The sequence below is a fragment of the Coptis chinensis genome, chromosome 6 (assembly GCF_015680905.1).
Source record: "Coptis chinensis isolate HL-2020 chromosome 6, ASM1568090v1, whole genome shotgun sequence".
In the NCBI taxonomy this organism is placed as follows: Eukaryota; Viridiplantae; Streptophyta; class Magnoliopsida; order Ranunculales; family Ranunculaceae; genus Coptis; species Coptis chinensis.
The window spans coordinates 70,827,929-70,849,683 of NC_141461.1; the positions used below are offsets into that span (position 1 = coordinate 70,827,929).

The 21,755-nt window shown below is 39.1% G+C and overlaps 2 protein-coding genes across 2 annotated transcripts; one reads left to right on the forward strand and one right to left on the reverse strand.

Annotated features, from left to right (window-relative positions):
* The first annotated feature begins 11 nt into the window (after window positions 1-11).
* Window positions 12-7,611, forward strand: SCPL50 (serine carboxypeptidase-like 50). Its single transcript, XM_086566851.1, has 2 exons — window positions 12-864; window positions 6,856-7,611. The coding sequence occupies exons 1-2, from the start codon at window positions 214-216 to the stop codon at window positions 7,558-7,560; spliced, it is 1,356 nt and encodes a 451-aa protein (XP_086422977.1). The 5' UTR covers window positions 12-213; the 3' UTR covers window positions 7,561-7,611.
* A 1,141-nt stretch (window positions 7,612-8,752) lies between these two features.
* Window positions 8,753-20,351, reverse strand: LOC147494247 (uncharacterized). The gene is made up of 9 exons (XM_086568078.1): window positions 20,197-20,351; window positions 19,818-20,074; window positions 18,822-19,016; window positions 14,001-14,063; window positions 13,218-13,307; window positions 10,610-10,668; window positions 9,740-9,795; window positions 9,359-9,501; window positions 8,753-9,278 (listed from the first exon to the last, which is right to left on the reverse strand). Exons 2-9 carry the CDS (start codon window positions 20,043-20,045, stop codon window positions 9,222-9,224), a joined length of 891 nt encoding a protein of 296 aa, XP_086424204.1. The 5' UTR covers window positions 20,046-20,074; window positions 20,197-20,351; the 3' UTR covers window positions 8,753-9,221.
* Window positions 20,352-21,755: the final 1,404 nt, after the last annotated feature.

Here is a 21,755-nt window from a genome sequence, read left to right on the forward strand (position 1 = left end):
CTTTACAAGGACCGAGTGCTCATCTCTTCGCGTGCGTAGTACATTGTTGAGGTCCAAAAACTTATGCATGGAGACAAGCTTGGTGGGCGTCATTTTCAAAGTCCTCACCAAAGAACCAAAACAGATTCTCACACTTGGTCATCCACATGATATTAAAAGTCATCATCTAATAATCTTGTCACATCCATTGGAACCAATTGCCAACAACCAATAATGAAGTCATCATCTTCCAACTACTTCTCCACCCTCATCTTTCTTAGTTACACTGCCATTGCTATTGCCACTGCCTCATTTCCTAAAGAAGCACTTCCAACAAAAACAGGTTACCTTCCTATAAACTCAACTTCTAAGTCAGCAATCTTCTATGCTTTCTATGAAGCTCAACATCCCACTTCTCCCATACCTCAAACTCCACTCCTTGTATGGCTTCAAGGTGGACCTGGTTGTTCTTCTATGATTGGTAACTTCTTCGAACTTGGTCCATGGCTCGTTAGTTCGCCTTCTGAAGAAGACCAAATACCAATTCTCAAGCAGAACCCAGGTTCTTGGAATAACTTGTTTGGTCTAGTTTTTATTGATAATCCAATTGGTGCTGGATTTAGTATTGCTTCTACCCCTGAAGAGATTCCTAGAGACCAAGGGACAGTTGGCAAACATTTATTTGTAGCTCTTCGGTCGTTTATTGCTTCGAATCCTTCGTTTAAGTCTCGTCCGATTTATATCACTGGTGAAAGCTATGCTGGTAAATATGTTCCTGCTATTGGTTATTACATTTTGCAACAGAATTCTAAGTTGCCCCTGTCACGGCAAGTGAATTTGAAGGGTGTTGCTATCGGTAATGGGTTGACTGACCCTGTTACTCAGGTGAATAACTAATAAAAATCTCAAGTGATTCAAGTCTAACTTTTCTTAATTTTATATGCATAAAGAGAAAACCAAGTATTTATTGTAGTTGTTATATAAATCCTAATTAGTCTTATATATATTGCACAGTTGCACACTCGATACCAAAGTTCTGTTGGGGATTATACCAATACCAATCGATTCCCCACTACACAGATAATTTGTATTTGAACACAATTTAACTCCGGACAAAATCTAAATATCAACTACAGCCTATACTAACATGCCCAACTCGCTAAACAACTATCAACAACAAATAATAATACAAAGCAGTAAAGACAAACCACAAAACAAAGATTTACCGTGGTTCGGCCAATGATATCTACTTCCACAAGAGCCAATTATTTATAAAGTGGGAAGGAAGATTACAATCTCTCCTTTCAGTCTCTCACCTTACTAGATCACTCTTATCTCTTTACAGGGTTGTATCTCTGTAAAGGTTATTTCTCAATCTTGATAGCTTTCAAGATTGGGTTTCTCTCTCCTTGTTTTAGTCTGGATTCCAATCCTTCTGACTTGGTTAGGTTTTCCAAAACCTTGATTTTTGGTTTTATCTCCAAAAACCAAATTTCATGCGATCTTGTCGCGAAAGCGGGAAAGTTAGACTCGAGCCTTGAGTCGCTTCTATCATTTGGCCGCTGTCGCCAAAAAACATCTTGAGCTATGGCCTTGAGGGTCGCCTCCTCCTCGCCTTGGTAGCGCTCGACATATCCAACGCCGAATCGACTCGCTTTTCTCTCAACTCTGTTTCTCTCCCTCATGTGAGGGATAACTCGACAATCTCCCCCCCAAACAAATAGGGAATACCTCCATGCAATTTCCAAATCAACGGAGGAGTTTGCTACCATTCCGACGGTAGCATAACAAATATCAAACTTACCTTTCGGTAAGACTTTGGTCATCATATCCGATCCGCTCTTGTCGGTATGGATCTTTTCGATACACAAATGCTTGTTTTCGAAGTACTTCTAATCCAATGATAACGCGTGTATATGTGCTTGGATCTAGAATGAAAACTTCGGATTCTTGCTCAAGTGGATGGCGCTCGACCGTCACATAGAACTACAAACCGCTTCGCTTTAGCCCTAGTTCGTCGAAGAACCTCTTCATCCATAGCATCTCTTTGCAACACTTTCGATTGGTCGCAATATACTTCGGAACGTAGTGGAGAGAGAGCAACACACTTTTGCAACTTGGATTGCCAAGAAACCGCTCCCCTAAAAAGTAACCGGATAACCGGAGGTGGACTTCATCGAGTCAACATCACCGCCATGTGTCCGCATCGGTTGTAGCCTTCAAATAAGGGCTTACTTTCACCAAAGCACAAACACGATTTGGAAGTGCCTTTGAGATATCTCAATATCCACTTAACACCTTCCCAATGCTCTTTTACCCCGGTTTTGACAAATCGACTTACAACACCAACGGCGAAAAGCAATATCCGGTCTTGTACACACCATGACATACATTAAAGCCCCATGCGGATGCATAAGGAATCTTTTCCATCCGACTCGCTTTCATGCTCACCCTTTAGACACATCTCTTTTGTCATGCGAACCGCCACCGTTTTATTAACCGACCGGGTTTCGGCTTTGATCCATGTTGAATCTCTTCAACACCTTTCAATGTAGCTTTCTTGAAAAGCCACAACTTCCCACTCTTTCAATCACGAAAGTGATCCGCGATCCCAAGTATCCGCTTTGCTTGACCCAAATCCTTCATCTCAAAGGACTTACTCAAGTCTTTCTTCAAATTTTGATATTTTGTTGATGTTTGGGCCAACTATCAACATATCATTCACATACAAAGAATAAAGACAATGAAATCCCCATCCGGAAATCTTTGAACAAACACACAATGATCTAAGCGGACTTCTTGATATCCTTTGCCGCCATAAAGGAGTCAAACTTTATGTACCAATCGTCTCGGTGCTTGCTTCAACCCATACAAACTCTTTATCGGCTTGCATACTAGGTGCTCCTTGCCTTTGACCTCAAACCCTCCGGGTCGGGTCCATGTAGACATCTTCTTCAAGGTCTCTATGAAGAAAAGTCGTCTTAACATTTAGTTTTTTCAACCTCTGGTTCATACTTTCACGGCCATACCCAATACCACTCCGGATAGAAGTCATCTTCACTACGGAGAGAAAATCTCATCAAAGTCAATCCCTTTCCTTTGACCGAATCCGCTTCACAACAAGGCGAAGCTTTGTGCCTTGGGTGAGATTGTTCTCCCCATGCTTGACTTTGTATATCCACTTATTCTTGAGAACTTTTCTCCCCTGGGGTTTCTCAACTAACTTCGTAAGTGTGATTCTTATGCAAAGAATCAATCTCGTCATCATGGCCTTCAACTACTTTTCTTTGTCCGTACCTTCAAGTGCCTTTTGATAGTACATAGGTTCTCCACCATCCGATAGTAAAGACGCATGCATTGTGGTGGATACCGTTGAAGCTAGTCTCCCTTTGTCGGACTTCTTTGCTCCATCTCGCCGTGCCTCGGGAGGATGCACTTCGCTTGCTCGGTGGTGGTTCATGCATCTCATCCGCATCTTCTATACCAATAGGTTCTATCCCATCATGAAAGCAATAAGATTTTCATCATGAAGCTTCAAACTCATGGTTCTCTCAGATTCTCAATGCCTTCGCGACGCTCCACGGTAGGAACTTCGGTTCTCAATCAACAAGATCATTGGTGAAAGCCTCGTAGCTTCTCACCCTCCTCAAAGTCTGCTATGGTTTAGTCTTCTAAGAACACAACATCTCGACTTCGGATTACCTTCTTGTTAATCGGATCATAGAGTTTGTAACCAAACTTTTCATCTCCATAACCCGGAAAAAATGCACCGCTTGGCTTTGTCATCAAGCTTGATCTCTCATCCTTCTAATATGCACAAATGCCATGCACCCAAATACCCCTCAAGTATCCATAATCAACATCTCTCGCCGACCATACTCTCTCGGATAATCACTATTCGAGGTTTTGCCGATAATGACAGTTGATCACACATGTATGGGTCATTGACGCGATTGCTTCTATCCAAGTAGCTTAGAGTGAGATAGCATGCATCTCGACCTCTCTACAATGGTGCGATTCATTCTCTCGCTATTCCATTCCGTTGCGGTGTCTTGGGAACGGTCCGCTTTCATGACCGAATCCCACGACTCGCAATACTCTTCAAATGGCCCAATGTACTCACCCCCATTATCCGAGCGAATACACTTCAACAACTTCCCAGTCTCTCTTTCCACCATGTCGTGGAATTTCTCAAACACGCCAAGTACTTCATCCTCGGTCTTCGACTATAGGCCCATATCTTTCTTGGCGATCATCAATGAATGTCAAGAAGTACGGCTCCCCTGGTGGGACTTTACTCTCATAGGACCACATAAATATGTGTGCACTAGTTCAAGGACGTCGTCCTTTCTCGTGAGATCGAATCTTTGGAAAGACACCCTATGTTGCTTTCCTACCAAACAAATGAAAGTACATGTATTTAAATGTGTACCTTTAATGTCCGCACGGCCTTTTGCTTAGCGAGAACTTCCATCCCTTTTATGCCCATGTGACCGCGCCTCTTTGGTCATAGTTCGGGATGAAGTTTCTTCTTCGCACGCGCGTTAAACTACGCTTTACACAAACTAGCCTGTGTTTTATAAAGAGAGCAAGTTTTCTTTCCTCTGGCTGCTACAATGGAACCTCTACTCAGTTTCCATACCCCGTTACCAAACGAGTTTACAAAGCCATCGTCATCTAACTTCCCAGCCGAAATTAGGCTTAGCCGAATGTCAGGGACATGTCTTACATCCTTGAGTGTCAAGGTGTAGCCGACATTGGTTTCTATATGAACATCTCCAATGCCTATAATCTTTGAGACTCCACAGTTACCCATCCTTACTTCACCATATTCACCACAGCTGTAGGTAGTGAAGAATCCCCGTCGCGATGTGGCGGATAGGATGCTCCCCGGTCATCACCCACTCAGATCCCGACATGAGGTACTAAGACGGCCACACACCACACCGACCACAATTCCCACTCAGGTCGCCGACTAGTGCGGTAGATATCTCGCTGTGTTTCCGTTCCTCCGCACCATGTCTTCATGTACACGCTTATTCTTTTCATCCATCTTTAGTGTTCGCGACTCATATCCGAAGTGGCCCTTTGGTGCCTGCACAATAGTAACATTGCCTCTCGCCTTTGGAGTTCTAGCTTCACCCCTAGATTTATTCCTCATCACCTCTAGAACGAGATGGTTTTCGTTTCTACCTCTCCCCGTTTCTCTCGTGAAAAGGATCTCTGCGAGAGAGTCGCTTCTTGTACTCCTTCTAGTCTCCTCATTCAACAAAGACGTGGTAGCCATCTCCATGGTAACAATTCCATCCTTGGGTCGCCCGTGTAAAACCGCTAATGTCTCCCAACTTTCGGGTAGAGCCTAATAGGAACAAAGCCTCAACTTCGCCTCCCAAATTGATCTTCATCAAATGCATCCGATTGATGATATTACGTACTTCATTAAGATGCTCGGACATTGAAGAATCCTCTTGGTACTTCGGTAATGCGCAAACTTCTTAACGACTAGCACTTTGTTTCCACCCGACTTCCTTTCATAAAGGTCTTCGAAGTTCTTCCACGCATGAAGGTCAGAGTCTCTTTGGACACATGGTGAAAGACAATCGCCGTCAATCCATCACAAATGTATCCAATCGCTTTTTCGTCAAGCTTTTTCCACTTAGCCTCATCGATTTTTCTCGGTTTTACTCCATCATTCTCAATGGGAAGTGCCAAGTCCTTTACTGCAGATAGCAAGTCTTCCATCTTGGCTTTCCAGGATGGTGTAGTTCTTCCTATTCAAACTCATCATGCGAGTGTTCACGGAATGGTCCATCTCTACAAGTTATTTAACCTCAAATCTTCTCGTGAATTTCACAAACACCTTCTAACCAAGATTCGGATAACACCCTAGGCTATTCTAACCAAGGCTCTGATACCACTTGTTGGGGATTATACCAATACCAATCGATTCCCCACTACACAGATAACTTGTATTTGAACACAATTCAACTCCGGATAAAATCTAAATATCAACTACAACCTATACTAACATGCCCAACTCGCTAAACAACTATCAACAACAAATAATAATACAAAGCAGTAAAGGCAAACTACAAAACAAAGATTTACCGTGGTTCGGCCAATGATGCCTACTTCCACAAGAGCCAGTTCTTTATAAAGTGGAAAGGAAGATTACAATTTCTCCTTTCAGTCTCTCACCTTACTAGATCACTCTTATCTCTTTACAGGGTTGTATCTCTGTAAAGGTTATCTCTTAATCTTGATAGCTTTCAAGATTGGGTTTCTCTCTCTTTGTTTTAGTCTGGATTCCAATCTTTCTGACTTGGTTAGGTTTTCCAAAACCTTGATTTTTGGTTTTATCTCCAAAAACCAAATTTCGCGATTCTTGTAATAAGCCCACGAAAGTTAGACACGCCAGGCGCGCTTCATTTGATTTTGGGTCGCCAAAAACACTGGAGCCATGAGCGCAGTGCGCTCATCCGAAGCGCTGGTCGAACAACACCGGAGCCATGAGCCTTGGTGAGCCTCATCTCGAGCGGTCGCGCTCAACACCGGATCGATTCAAAGCACGAGCGCAGGTGCGCCTCCTCAAAGCGTAGGCGCGCTCTGACATATCCAACGCCGAATCAGCTCCGTTTCTCTCCAACTCTGTTTCTCTCCTCATGTGAGGGATAACTCCGACAAGTTCAACTATGGATATAAGGCTCACTCTCACATTGCACATTTGCGCTGTTCTATGCACATTTTCAGTTATTTTTGGCATGTTTAACTGGTTTACAAGCCCAAGTTTTTCAAAATCTTCCATAGTTGGTAATTAATTATTTTCTGCTTAGTTACTTATTTGTTACTCAAATCAAAATCTGTTACTATGCTCAGGTGGGAACTCATGCAGTCACTGCATACTATTTAGGCCTGATCAACCAGAAACAGCGGGTCCAACTTGAGGAAATTCAGACTGAAGCCATAAAACTTACTCAAGAAGGTAAATGGAGTGATGCTACTGATGCGCGAATTAGGGTATTTAGTGCATTGCAAAATATGACAGGGTTAGCAACTCTATATGATTACAGAAGAACAACTCCCTACAGTACAAACTTAGTTGGTGAGTTTCTAGAGAATGAAGATATAAAGAAGGCTTTGGGAGTTTCGAATTCAATAATATGGGAAGAATGTAGCGGCGTCGTAGGTGATGCTTTGCAAGAAGATGTGATGAAGAGTGTAAAGTTCATGGTAGATGAACTGGTGAAGAAAAGTAAAGTCCTGTTGTACCAAGGACAGTTTGATTTGAGAGATGGGATTGTATCAACTGAAGCATGGATGAAGAAACTAAAATGGGACGGACTTGAGAAGTTTCTGGATGCAGAGAGGATGGTATGGGAAGTTAATGGAGAGGTTGCTGGGTATGTTCAGAGCTGGGGGAACTTGAGTGAGGTCTTAGTTTCTGGGGCTGGGCACTTGGTTCCTGCTGATCAGGCATTGAGTTCTCAAGCAATGATACAAGATTGGGTTTTGGAGAGGGGGCTGTTTAGTGATAAGAAAGAGGTTATGTCCTCAAAGTTCGATGGTTTGTTCTGTCTTTGAGTTGTGGACTTATTTACTAGTTTCTTCCATAAATAAAGCCTTGAATGATCAGATATAGCTCCTTACACTTTTAGCGCATTATATGTTGGCGAAAGCACGCACAAGGGCACACACATCTACATGCGCGCGCACACAGACAAGATATTCCAACTCTGATGAATCAAAAGACAATCAATGCAAGTCCAAGGAAATAAATTACAAACCCCTTCAAGAGTACTCACTCCTATAAATTTTTATATTAATTAGTTCAAATTCTTTTACATGATGCATGCTGACTGTAGACTGTAGAGGCAAGCAAGTCGATGGTTATGAGTCCTGAATCCTGAGAAAAGACATCTCTCAATCAACGGTTTTCGTTTGAAACTTTGAACTAATTATCATAACAGCTGATAGAGAGGAAGTGAGCTTTCCTAATAACAGTTGAAGCAAATTTTTCCAAAAAATTAGAATGAAAAAAACTGTACAAAAGAATTTAGAAATGCTTTACAGTTGGATCTACTAGATGGAAATGACTGAATCTAGTTTCACAGATGGATTTGCTTTTAAGAAACAAAGAGAAAATGGACAACCGATAATTAGATATACAGTAGTTGCTGTGTAAGGGACTGAGCGAGTAAGGGATCACCATTAAAAACAAGTTTAGCTATATCAATAGCAGCTCTCGGTATCAATGAATTATTTGCAACACGGAGTAAAATGCTGAGAGAAAATGTGAAGAACACAGCAGCCGTTATAAATGAGGTTGTGACTGCATCTTCAGGTGAAATGCGAGAAGCATTCAAACCACCTTAACTCAGTCTATGACAGTCACTTGACAAACATAAGCCCCACTTGGCATTACTTTAATTTTAAGTGCTTTTTCCTTTGATTTCATAGCTATAACCTAGAGTTACTCTTTCTTCTATAATCGCTAGAGATGTATATCATCTTTCAAGATTCCGACTAAAACAGCCAAAACTTGCCAATTACAAAAAACTTGACCCATTGAGTTCAATGAATGTCATTAACCCAAAACGAAAAATGCACCAGTCATTGGATGCATGTTGTAAACCCTCCCCTCTACCCCTCTCCCCCCCCCCCCCCCCCAAAACAGGCAAGTACAAAACTCCTCCTACCTTGGAGAAATCGTCACTCCCTCATTGAAGTACCGATAAGGTAGAAAATCTTAAATACTTTTTACCTTTGAGCAAAATTTCCAGAAAAAACCTCCCTGCTAAGACGGCTTCAAGAGTTCAAGCCCTATAGACATGAATGTTGTACAGACTTTACGGTAACATATCAGCATTCACATTAAATGCACTTCCAAACACATTCTACTTCCTTCAGTATCACCAGAACCATATATATGCCTTCGTTGACCAAAATTTCAACGTGCAATCTCTGCACCCTTTTCTCATTAAGGAGGGACTTATGTTCTGCATATCAAAAAGCAGGGATCAGAGTCAAACCCACGATCTCATTAGCCACAGAAAGCTGCTCTTTAACACTTCATTCTTGAAATTGTCCTTAGACTGAAGGGATGCCTTAAAGCAGTCTAGCCTTAAACTTTTGATGTAATGTGATCTTTAAAACAGAATATGAAGACCCATTTACCATTTTCTTTCTTTCGGAGACAGATCAATCAAATAATTTGTTGGGTTGGACCTATACACAACAGCTTATTAGCTATTCGCACTTGCAACTGCTTTGACATATAGTCTCCAAAGAGTTATATTCTCCTGCAGAAACATGAGAAGAGTCCTTAGGTTTTGGCCACTAAGGATCCCCTACTATATTTCACAATTATAATTACGATTACCTCATTCTCCAAGTCAACATGGATCTCATCGATAGGATGTCCTTGCAACTTCCGATGCTGGATAATAATATCCACCACACGGTCAAGACTTTTTGGTTGGAGACCTTGAACGAGTTCTCTAAGCTTCTGCTTCTCCTGCCAGCCTACTCATTTTTCTGCAAATTACAAGATAGTTACTTAACAGTAGTTTTTAGTCATACAAATGAGAAGCTTCAGGAAAACACACAAACTGCAAAACATGTGCAATAACGTCCTCCATAAGAAGAACTTGAGCACTTCAAAGTTAAAATAACATAAACTTTGAACAGAAAGCATATGTAAAACAATGTACAATAACAACAAGCTAACCATTTCCAACAGCTTTACTAGCTCTATTCTAACCGAAAACCCGTATAAGATCTCTACTCCAGATTGGAATATTATAAACACCAAATTCCCTAAATAATGAAAAATTAATGAGTAAGGTCTACAATAAGGATGTCTTAAAATGGTGTTCAAAGGCAGAAAACCATCTTGTGTAGGTTACATTTGTTCCCGCTAATGTCAAAGAGGTAATGCAAGAAGGTCTAACCTCATGTAAAAAATTGCATGCAGAAGACCAGTTTATCATGAATTAATGATGACTACCATTACCATTAAGGGAAAAAACACTGTTCAATCACATACTTCAGCTCCCCATAGGAAGAGCATAAAAACTACTTCTAGAGTTAGAGAAAGGAAGAATGACAGGGTACTCGCTTGACATTGCATGTGATGGTTACAAAACATCAAGCAGATATCAGCAAGTGGCATCTTCATGTATAAATGTGTAATGCTTCTTAATCACTGGTGCCTTGACTATAATGTGGGAACTAATACAGGAGCTCTTCAATATTTCATTTGACATTGCTCAAAGTAATAAAAGAAGAAAAGAAACCACATTGTACTCTCATGGTTCCATCTTACAAGATGCACTAGTCCAATACCACATTCTGCTTCATAACTATTCAACATCTCTAAAAAAAACTACAATCCCATAGAGTGCTAGGTGCTGTAACTGAGTTGTCAACCTTGGATTCAGGCAAGACTTCCAAAGAGTATGAGTTAATTTTTTATCAACACGTGCAAACTTTAAGCAGATCCTGGAACAGGCTATACCTTCTGTGTCAGAAAAAAACTACTCACAATACAGGGACCTTTCCTGGTGAGGAGTGAGACACTCCACTCCATTCTATAAGTCACGGAATTACAACACAATGAAGAAAGGAATACCTGCACTTAGACATAATAGCATCAAGAAATTTCTCAAGCTGCTGCTCCATATGCCCTAGCTGAAACAATAACAGTAATTTTTTTTCAGAGAGCATAATAGTTTACTCTATATATGTCATAAATACAAAAGTCAACTAGCTGAGAGTTGAGACGATAGAGACTGCTAGTTATGGACTTCCCTCTCCTTTACAAAGAGAGACTAGGAAGAAGAAAGTTTCCTTTTTAGTAGAGCTTAGGGTTATAGCAGACCACTTCCAGTACATTAGTAGTAAAAACTATTACTACCCTCATGATAGTGTGGGGAGGGGTCAAATGGTCAATAATACATGAGTACGCAGCCTGAAGGCTTCACAATTCCTACAAGCTAGTGGCATCCTGGTACCTAGTAAGTGATTACATTAGAAGGAAGTAGAACTCCAACATCAGTCCAGAAAAATGACTCAACTAGGGAAGAATACGCAAGCTAATGTCCCTTAACATGGCTAGATACAATGGAACTTGCCATTGTCAACCTAAACCTCTAACTCCAAGTTGTTCTTGCCAATGCCCAATCTTGTCGAAGAGTGTCCTTAAAATCAAGAACTGGCACCAAGCCATCAAGCCCTTTCAAGCACAGAAGGATGCATATATACTCTCCTAAAATCAAGGATTTATATGCACCTCTTTTTCGTTGTGTATGCCCTATTCTCAGCTCTACAGTTAGACTTTGACACCCTGAAACTTTGAGCAATCAGAACCTAACACGAATCCTTAATCACATAGATCTGGTTCAGTGCCTTGTCAGAGTTTGACAACAAACTCAGGTCAAGGTCTTAGAACAGTTTCCATATCTCCAACAAGTAACTCCAATTGTTCACCATTACTCTCTTCATACGACCAGGGCCATGGGTTATATAGCTTATAAGTGACCCATAACTCCATCAGTACTATCAGGTCCTTACCTGAGGCAAATGGATAAAACCCAACCCAAAATAAATGGGTCTATATAGAGTAGACTAACACGTCCACAAAGTTGCTAACATATACTTCAAATTCAATCAAATTCTTCACATAATGACGAAGAAGATAAGGCTCAGAATATAATTAGAATGGGATGGGAATCCACATTACTGAAAGGAAGACTGTGTGGACCAATCGTTCACCCCCTTAATTCATGCCAAGTGGCACACATCAAAGAGGGACTACAAGATTATAAAGACCCGCTTAGCATTGAAGCAGCACCCAAGCAAGTCAGGTTCATTGAACCATGTGGATAATTATAGAAGGCATAAATCAAGGAACTAATGGCCATAATAAAGGAATTGATTCCTTATTGGACGGGATATCAAGAAAAAAAGAAAAGAAGGAGAAACCCTAGCTCACTATTAATGGGGGCTTGGGACTTGAATGTGTAGAGAGAGGAGCTTATGTAAAAGAAAGAGTGTATCAATGATATCATCAATCCAATAAGTGTGGGCGTAGGAACAATTATTTTGGCCGAACCACAATAAAACCTTGTCTTCTTCTTTAATTTCTGCAATTTGTTTATTTATTGTGTGTATCTATTTTCAATGGTCCTTACAAAGACAAGATTTTCAAACATACTTTACAACATTAGAAAGCCAAAGACACCCTAGCACAATCCACAATATAACACCACGTATTATGGGTACTCTCATAATGGATGTGAACTTGATCGCTGATTCTTGGATAGATATAAACTATGGACAATCACTTGTGATGATAACTTCAACTATGAACTTACAAACATAAGGAATCCTCCCTAGGAAATGCACCACATAGAAAAGCAGACTATTCAGTGTATCTCTGATCCCTTCCATTGCTCGAAAAAATCAAGGAAAAGCATAACAGATTTTCTTTTAAAAAAAAAATTGCAACCCAAAATCAAAGAGACAGTGCTATAGTTCTAAGGTCTCCCGTTTCAAGGAGGATACATATTAAAGAACAAAAGTTGTACGATACCTTCGAGGCATAGACTGAGTGACTAACCCTGTAATCTATGGACAAAGCAGTTACACATCAAGAGACTTCTACAAGGGAGATCTAGGGAATTTCCATGAAACAGTACATTTATACAGCATATATTCTCACTAAGAAAGAAACTCTTAATCAATAGGGAGTTATTGATGAGGACAGGCGTTCACCAAGTACAGTACTTAAAAAACGAAAAAGTTCCATATTTGGTGAGAAAACTGGAATTTGGACCAAACACTACAAATTGGAATGTTAAATACAATAGAAATCCATAGAATGCTTCTAAGTTCTTATTTACCCAATTCTCATGTCACTAGCTAATATGCATGAGTTCAGTACAATAAGAATCCTGATTCCTAAAAAATTGTCCTATAACCACCTATACGAGATTAGATGCCCATGTTGGGACTTGGTGCTGTTCTTGGTATGATAAGCATGTGGAAGCTTCTAATTTTAATACAATACCAGGTATTCTACTACAATTTGGATATAGGACTTAAATCTGATTAAACTAAAAGAAATTAACAAAAACAACAAAGCAATAAAAACAGACAAAAGGAAAAGAAAAAACATTTTCTACTAAAATCATAGATAGTTGTACTCAAAGTTCTAGAATATAATTCATTATAGTTACCTTTTGGACTAATTCATCAGAATGCTTCTTCACGGCATCCTTAGCGTGTGATCCACCACTGTCTAGAAGAATTTGCAAATCCTTATCCAACTGGAAGAATAACAAAAAAAATATGACAAAAAAGAAGAATAACAAAAAGGGAAAATCAAGACCCTGCCTTAAGAAGTTACTGCAGAAGCACTACGCTCCAAAATGGAATAGTATCAAAGTTACTTAGACATAACAGATTAACCAGTGCCAATGGGCTTACGCGGGCAATCATTAAAAACAGGAACACAAAATATAGGTTATTTAGAACAAGATATTTTAACGCGGTACTGTTAATAGAGAAGAGCATTTGGAAAGAAAATAGAAAAAAGAGGATACAGCCTTAGTTAGTTTCAGCATTCTGTCACTCCAATAAATATAAGAAATAACAAGGTTTTACAAAATAGAAACTTCCTAACAAATTCAGGGTCGAGGAAAAAAACAGGGGGGGGCGGCTGCTATAGCCCCTCGGGAGATGTCCCTTACAACTCTAGCATAACCAATTTGAAGTTTCGGTTAAGTTTCATTACTGAGCTTGAAACCGCTTTAGTTAAAAACAAGTAAGCTCTTATCTTAGTAAACTACCCATTTGGGCCGAATTCTACAAACACACACTTGAAAACAAGCTTCAAAAAATTAATTTGTGTTTCAAACTCTTCTCTACTTTGTTCAAATGCAAAGGGTACACCCCCCCCCCCCCCCTTTTTTTAATAATCCCACAAGCATAACAAACAAAAGATTGATCTTTCTGGTGACCTTCGGTTCAGTTGGACCTTCTCTCCAGTGTGGGGTGTTTGCGGTCTTGCAACCAAGACCATTTCACTTGACAGATCTAGATCGGCTTTCCTCTGATGAAACTACGCGAGGATATTTGCTATCCTTATCTTCAGATCCTGATGCCTGATACAGAACAAAGGAATTCAGACAACATTTTAATTAAACAACTGGTGCTTCACAAAATATCAAAATACCAAACTCATATTGAAACTTTTAGGATATCATGAACTGATGTTCAGAGTGATAGCCGCTGGCATTGGGCATATGAATCTTTTCGTTAAGTGAAATATAAGCTGAACTGAAGTACAGAAGAGACCGAGAGAAAGAGAAGCCAAAGGAGAGAATCACAGAACATAACAACCATTTAAAAAAAGAACAGTTGTTTACTTATGATAACCATCTCCAGAAGACAGATCTACAAAACCAGTATGCTTGTAAGACTATTTGCAACACAGTAGACTGCATACCTCAATAGTTGTAGAGAAAGTTAGTTTTTTATTTTTTGTATCTTGTTCAGCTTGCGATAGTGGTTAGCAGGCTAGCTGGCAAGGCCTTTGCAGGTCGATCTAAAATTTCTTTTTTCATCAATAAAACTCAAATCCATTCATTCAATTTGAAAAAGTTACAACTTACAAATTACATCTAATGATCTTAGGTAGCAAGAAGCTCTACTCAAATCCCACCACCCATAGCCTTAAGCTACAAGTCTATCCCAGAAGCTTGGACACCCACTAGCCCAATCAAACAAGACTTCTTTGACAGTTTGACCTCTTGTACAATCTGTGTTGGACCCCTTTCTCCTTGTGCTTGAAGATCCTCAAGTTACTCTCCTTCCATAAAGTCCATCCAATCGCACTAGGAATGTTATCCGCTAGCCACTTGGACTTGGTAGACAGAGGACCTACAATCAATTCCTTCTCCCAAGGCTTCCCTAAGATTTAATGGTGGAGCCCAACGTTTATGGAATGAGAATAATAAAATATTCCAAACATCTTTTACAAGTGGACAATTGACAAGAAGATTATCAACCTCGGCCCCTTTGCAAAGTGAACAAAAGTTTGAAAGATTCATGCCCGTTGATTAAGATTATCAACAGTCTTGATCCTTCCCGAGTAAGCAAGCCAACAAAACAAGGAGACTGTGAATGGGATAGAGCTCTTTCAAATCCTTTAATGTGGGAAATTAAAAATATCATTTCCGTAGCATCTAGGTTTTGCAAGGTAAACTCGTTGGCCGGGACCAAGTAAAAAGACTTCACAGTAACCCCCAATCAAAGCTCTTCCAAATCACTAACGCCTCTTCCGTGTCACATTCCAAAGCACCCCGTCATTACTCCTCTCCAAATAATCCGATATCAAGGCTTTCTTATTGCACGTCAAGTTATAGATGTCACTATATGGTCCCCTTAGTGAGATTCCCTACTCAAACATCCTCCCAAAATGAAATGGATACTGGTCCCGGGTAGATAAGAATACCTTTTTTAAACTTGTCCCAACCACTAGCTATACTCCTTCATAGAGTCCTTCCAAAGGGATTTCTAAGATTCTATCAAGACCGCTTACTCTTCCCCCTCTCCATACTTGTCCAACTACTCTCTGCCATAAATGTTTGTCCAACTTACCATATCCGCAAATCCATTTAGCTAGTAAAGCTTTGTTCATAAGCAAGATGGGTTTGCAACCCAAACCTCCTTCGTCCTTTGGTAGGCAAAGCCTATCCCATTTGACCATGTGTATCTTACTTAGCCTTCCCTCCTTGATTTGAATGAGGAACAATGAAAGACTTGGGACAGTAGATAGAAAAAACTTCACCAAGCCCCACCTCCACCTATATAAAGACACTTTGTTTTCCATCAAGTCATCCTGCCAATTTACTTTCAAGTTTCAACCCTATCAATCACCTTGGCCCCAATAGCTTTGCTTGCTTCTAGCTCCCAATGGAAAGCCCAACAACAAAGTAGGAAAGACTTTCACCTCACAACCCAATACACTAACAATATACCCCACCTTTCCACCATCCCCACTCCATAGATCTTCGACTTTGACAGGTTACTTCTTAGCCCGGATGCAAACTCAAACCAACCAAGTAAGCTTTTAGATGCATTAGCATGTGTAATGGATATAGACCCCACCCTACTTGACACTTAAAAGCCATCAATGACTCCTTTCACCAAAATACTCATCATTCTACTAAGTACCTCGGTAATCACGATCAATAAGAAAGGTGATAAAGGATTGATTACCTTGTCTCAATCCTCTAGGAAGAAACCATATGGAACTCCATTCATGAGGGTGGAATACCGCGCCATAGAAATGCATACACAAACCATCTTCTCCATCTACCTTTAAAACCTATCTTTTCCATAACAAAATCCAAGAAACTCTATACTACATGATCATAGGTTTTTATGGTTTCCACCTTGGGCACCATAGATCCACCAACCAATTTTTCATTAGCAGCCAAAGAGCAATCAAGTATTATTGAGGATGTCTCACATTTGATTCTTTGTTCTACTCTCACTGGGGTGAGGTTTAGGGTGGGCGCTTAGGGGAGGGGTAAAGAAGTGGGGCTATATATACTGAATAATGTTCTTCTTGCCAATTGATATATGACAATTACAATTCATCATAACAAAGAATATAACCTTGATTCCCATCCTTTAGAGCAGACAACTACAACGGAGATAAGAATTTTTCGTGTATGATAGACCTAGTGCAGACAGAGATCCTCCAAACTTGGCTCTGCTGATAATCTCCATTAGTGGATATCACCCCCACAAAAGAATCAGCTAAGCTGGATATTCCTAACCTTGTCAAAAGTTGTTTCAAAATGAAAAAAATCTGACTTCTGACAAGGTTAGATATGTTCAATTGAGCTGATTTGTGGTGAGGATGATCTCTATCGTGGGGAGATCATCTTCACCATAATCAACCTCTAACTCAATGTTGACGGTGGAGTTATTTTGGGGTGCGTTTTAGTGGAGTCAAGTAACGGCCCCATGTTACAGTCGATCAGGCTACCTTGACACCCGAAAATGATGGGGAGAAACACAAAAAGCAATATCAAAGGACCACTTGTCTAACAAGGTTACACACTGACACACTTAACAACGGAAGGAACAAACTAATTTGCTTCTTGGCCAAAACTTCTTTAAGTCTTTCCTGCTAGTAGGGATAGATCACTGTCTCTTTTACAAATTCATTGCCCTATATACTAGATGGAGACATAATACATTCAACAAGAAAAGAAACTTTAGGAAATGTAAGACGTTAAATAAGGAAAAAACAGTGTCTAATATTCAAGGAAAGTGCAGTTCATCCGAACTAATATCCGTTACTGAATACGCCATTGATATGTAACACCAAAGCAGTTTTACCGCACTTCACATAACAAAATGAAATCGCAATTGTGAAAGGGATTTAAGAAATTAAAAAACAAAAACACCAAAGCAAACTAGCAAAAGGGAACGACTGTATGCACTCCACAACAATACATTTTGGGGATATCACTCATTGACCACCCAAAAAAGTCAGCTTCAAGGTGATTCTACAATCAACTATCTGAAAACATTTATTACCTACATTAACTTCAACTCTAACAGTAGCAAGGATCTTGAGTAAACCCTGATGCAATATGCCTATATGTTGAAACATTTGAAAAGAGAACAAAAAAAACTCTATTAAGTATTAACCAAACGTGTTTGCACTCTGGTCGTGCTTATTCTCAAACATCATGTTCTAAGGGAATATTGGCATTACTTAAAGATTGAGAACCTATTCTAAAGGGATGAAATTCCTCACTAAACTGACTACACAGAAAAAGTAATTGTACATTCCTTTTTCCATCCTTCCACTTGTAAAATCTCCCAAGTATTTTCCCTTTTTTACCAGATCGAAAACAATAAAAGCAGAAAAAGAATAATCAGGCCCACATTAATTTAGTCAGAAACTGGACTCGCAAAGTCACAAGGAGAAAAAGAATCAGAAAATCTCCTTAGACTGAAAAACTGGAGGATGTAAGCAAGTGTTTTGATTATATGTGTGAGAAAGTGTAAGAATCCTCATATTCTTGAATGGATATCTAGCACTCAAGGAAGGTGGATTGGTTGATCACAGAGTGAGCATTATAGTTTCAATTCTTTTTCCAAATAAGATACACCTGATGAAATACGGGTTATGCGGCAATTTCATCAATGTACGCATACTGAACCATCAAAGTCCACTAGTGGACTGCGTCACATAAGTGCACACTGGGTCCCCACCTCAGTAATGTGAATGGAAATACTTTGGAGTACTCCGTAAAATCAGATCAAATAAAATATAAGATAAGATAACATAAACCCAAGGAAATCGATACTTCCTATAGGTTTTCCTGAAATTCCAGTAGATATAATCGTCTTCTCCTAGATAAGTTAGACAAACACCCTAAAATTTGCATAGAAATTATGAGTTTTCCATCAACTGGAACCATCAGTAACTCCAATGGAAATACCAATAACTAAACCTGTTTTCAGCTTGCTCATTAAATATATAAATCTGGCATTCACACCTTCTACATTTTGAAAATATGATTATGCTTTACCTTATCAGGAAGAAACAAATTTGACTTCTCACAGGCTGGGGCCTTCATTGAACCCCAGAAACCACCAAATGAAAGGATAATTCAATTCTGGATGCACATTTTCATAAAGTTAATATATATAAATGAGCAAACACAACCTTATTCCTATTCCGCTTATGAATAAAATAAAGCAAAATACGAATAGAAGAAAAGAGAACAGCATCAGTATAGTGTTCATACCCCTTCATATGTTTCGGTGCCAAAAGCGCCAGCATTTGTAGCGACGCCATTTGAAGATGGAGAAGATGATAATTTCTGCTTCTTATAGGGAGATGGGCTTGTGTAGTATTCATCTGAATGTGGATTATTAGCTACACGCTCTTTGTCACTCAAATGTTTCTTTATCTCATACATAGCTAAAACAGGCTCTAGCATCTGCATACACAATAGCAAAGTGTGAGATTCTTGAATAATGCACCACACAAATGACAGATAATACAGATGGTCTATAACGTCAACATTATGCAAAAATTAAAACCAAGAAATTATAAACGCCAAAAAGGATTCTCAGAAGTCAAAAAAGAAAATAAAAAACGTTTTGCCATTAGAAGTTAAAACTATTTCCCAATTCCCATCAATAAATCCACACAGGTAGCTCAACCAAAATCCATAGTTTACATTTGAACCTAGAAACAAGTGACACAGTTCATTGTGATACCATACAAGTTTTGGATGATTGTTACACTTCACAAAACTTTCAGGGCATACATTCTCCACAAGGTGTGCTGTCATCAATATAGTTATTTAGAGCTTTACAAGCAAGCCAAGTCCCGAGCGGTCGAATGGGCACCAAGGCAAGATGGGAGCTAGTGGAGAGAGTCACTCTAGGCACCACCAAGGTTGTCAAATTATAAATCGGAACCAAACTCACTTAAAGTTCATTCTTTTTCACTATCTCAGTGAAACATCTCTAATAACCATTGATGTACCAGTTTTCTGTCCTAGAAATTGTTCAGCTATATTTCAAGATATTGAAGGTTTTAACAAAATTGTGTCTTAAAGGTTTATCCTCTTGTCTCCCCACAGCAGGATATAGGCATTTTGTCTCAAGTTCTCTACCCCTATGCTCCCACCAGAGAGTCACTCACATAAGGTCCATGCTAGTCCCAAGGCTCAAAGTAGCAATTAGCATAATGGCAAGACCCAAGGAGTAAAAAGAGAGAGATCCGGCTATACCTCATCAACTTCCTGAGTAAGGGCAGTAACAGTCTGCTTTAAGGATGCCTTGAACCTCTCTTTCTTGAAATCAGAAAGGCTGTCTGCTATGCCATTGGCGAATAATGTTCTGAGAGGTTCTTTACCTTTGCAACCATGATTAACATTTTGGGAGAAGAATTGCTCAAATTCATTTCTATAATAAGCAAAGTAATTAGGTCCTATTTGTTCCGGTTCAGTATGAAGCATTGAGGAAGACCTTCAAACTTCAGCCATCACTGCCATGACAAATATTAAATTATTTACAAAAATGAAAGTTTTAATAAGAATGCAGTATACAACATTAATCCGTAGAAATAAATAGATAATTAAATGCAACAAAAATAAAGAAGAAACTCACAAAGATTCGACTTGTTTTCGTTCTTTCATTTTAATGACTCGACTTGTTTTTCTTTTTCATGCAACAGTTTTCTTTCTCGGATTTACCACACGTGGGGCTGCTTTATTCGCTATGTTTTCTTGGAACTTCCTTTATTTAAACGCTAAATCTACAGTGCGCGAGATGTACTGAAACTAATGGTGCGCGCGTTTTCTAGCCACACATTTGCGAGGGTAGAACCAGAACAAACCGGGTGAACAAGTCAATGCAACAAAAAAGTCACATAAACTACTATTCCGGGTCAACAAGTTAATCCAACAAAAAAAATAACAAAAAGTACATAACATTCGAGTATGATATATATAGAGTCATATCTATCAGTGATTCGAGTGCTAATATGACATATATAGTGTCATATATGAGATAACATTATCACGTATAAAAAAGTGAGATAACATTCGAAAGAACATATATAGTGTCATATCTATCGATTGATTCACATAACATTTGAGTATGACATATAGTATCATATATATCGATTGATTGTAGAACTTACATACATACTACCAATCAGATATAAAACTCATACTAGCATATATTATAAAAAAGTAACATAATATTCGAAAGTATGACATATATCTAATTGTGATTGCTACGCTTATGAGACCCAACGATAAAACTCTTATTGACATACTATCCTCTTAAACAATTGTTTTATTGTACCATCCATAAAGTATGATATACTACATCCTATATGACATTTTTTATAACATATATCCATGCTTTTACAATGCAATACCGGGTAGTAGGTCACGTCTCTGTACTCTCTATGAAATATTAACTTATGAGTAATACTTTCGTCACACCCGATTGTCTCTCTACACACGGCAAATTTATTCCAAAAAAAAAAAAACGCTCTCTCTCTCTCCACACCCCATTTTTGTTAATATGACCATTATAACCTTAAATAACTCTCAACTCTCTCCACACCTCATTTTTTGTTAATATGACCATTATAACCTTAAATAACTCTCTCCACACCCCATTGTAATTCAAACGAACTCTTCACCGTACTTACTACTCCACGAACACTCCTACCACTCATTCTCTCTGAAATTTCTCCCCCTCCCTCTGTTGTTCTCTTAGGTTAGTCTTGAGTCACTCACAAAATTGTTGTTATTCCCACCAAATTTTCACTTTAAGAATGGACTCATGTCTTTGGAAGCAACGTTCAAGATAAATTCTCCGCCAAAAAAATCAAAATGATAACTTTGATTAGTGTTAAAAGTGACATGGAGTCGACTTTAACACTACTTGCAATCAAAATTATTATTCCGATGATGAACTTTACAACAATGTTGAAATTAGCTATCCCGATATGACCAATCATTTACAATAATTGAGGTAATAATGTAATTTGAAAGCTTGTATTTTTTTATTTATTTTATCAATAACTTAGCAAAAACAATTTTTAAATCAATAGTATCTAAGATCAAGGGTTTACTCAGTCTTGAAGATCGTCACTCGTTGATCCGATGGTGTTCGGCAGTTGGTATGACCGTTGAGTTGTGGTTGTGATA

Excerpts from the sequence above, each read along its gene's own strand:
- LOC147494247 (XM_086568078.1), bottom strand. The coding sequence starts at position 20,045 with ATGCTTCATACTGAACCGGAACAAATAGGACCTAATTACTTTGCTTAT. Across the intron at positions 19,017-19,817 it reads TTACTCAGGAAGTTGATGAG|ATGCTAGAGCCTGTTTTAGC; the intron begins GTATAGCCGGAT and ends TTGTGTATGCAG. Across the intron at positions 9,502-9,739 it reads AGATCTTATACGGGTTTTCG|GCTGGCAGGAGAAGCAGAAG; the intron begins GTTAGAATAGAG and ends AAAAATGAGTAG.
- SCPL50 (XM_086566851.1), top strand. The coding sequence starts at position 214 with ATGAAGTCATCATCTTCCAACTACTTCTCCACCCTCATCTTTCTTAGT. Across the intron at positions 865-6,855 it reads TGACTGACCCTGTTACTCAG|GTGGGAACTCATGCAGTCAC; the intron begins GTGAATAACTAA and ends TACTATGCTCAG.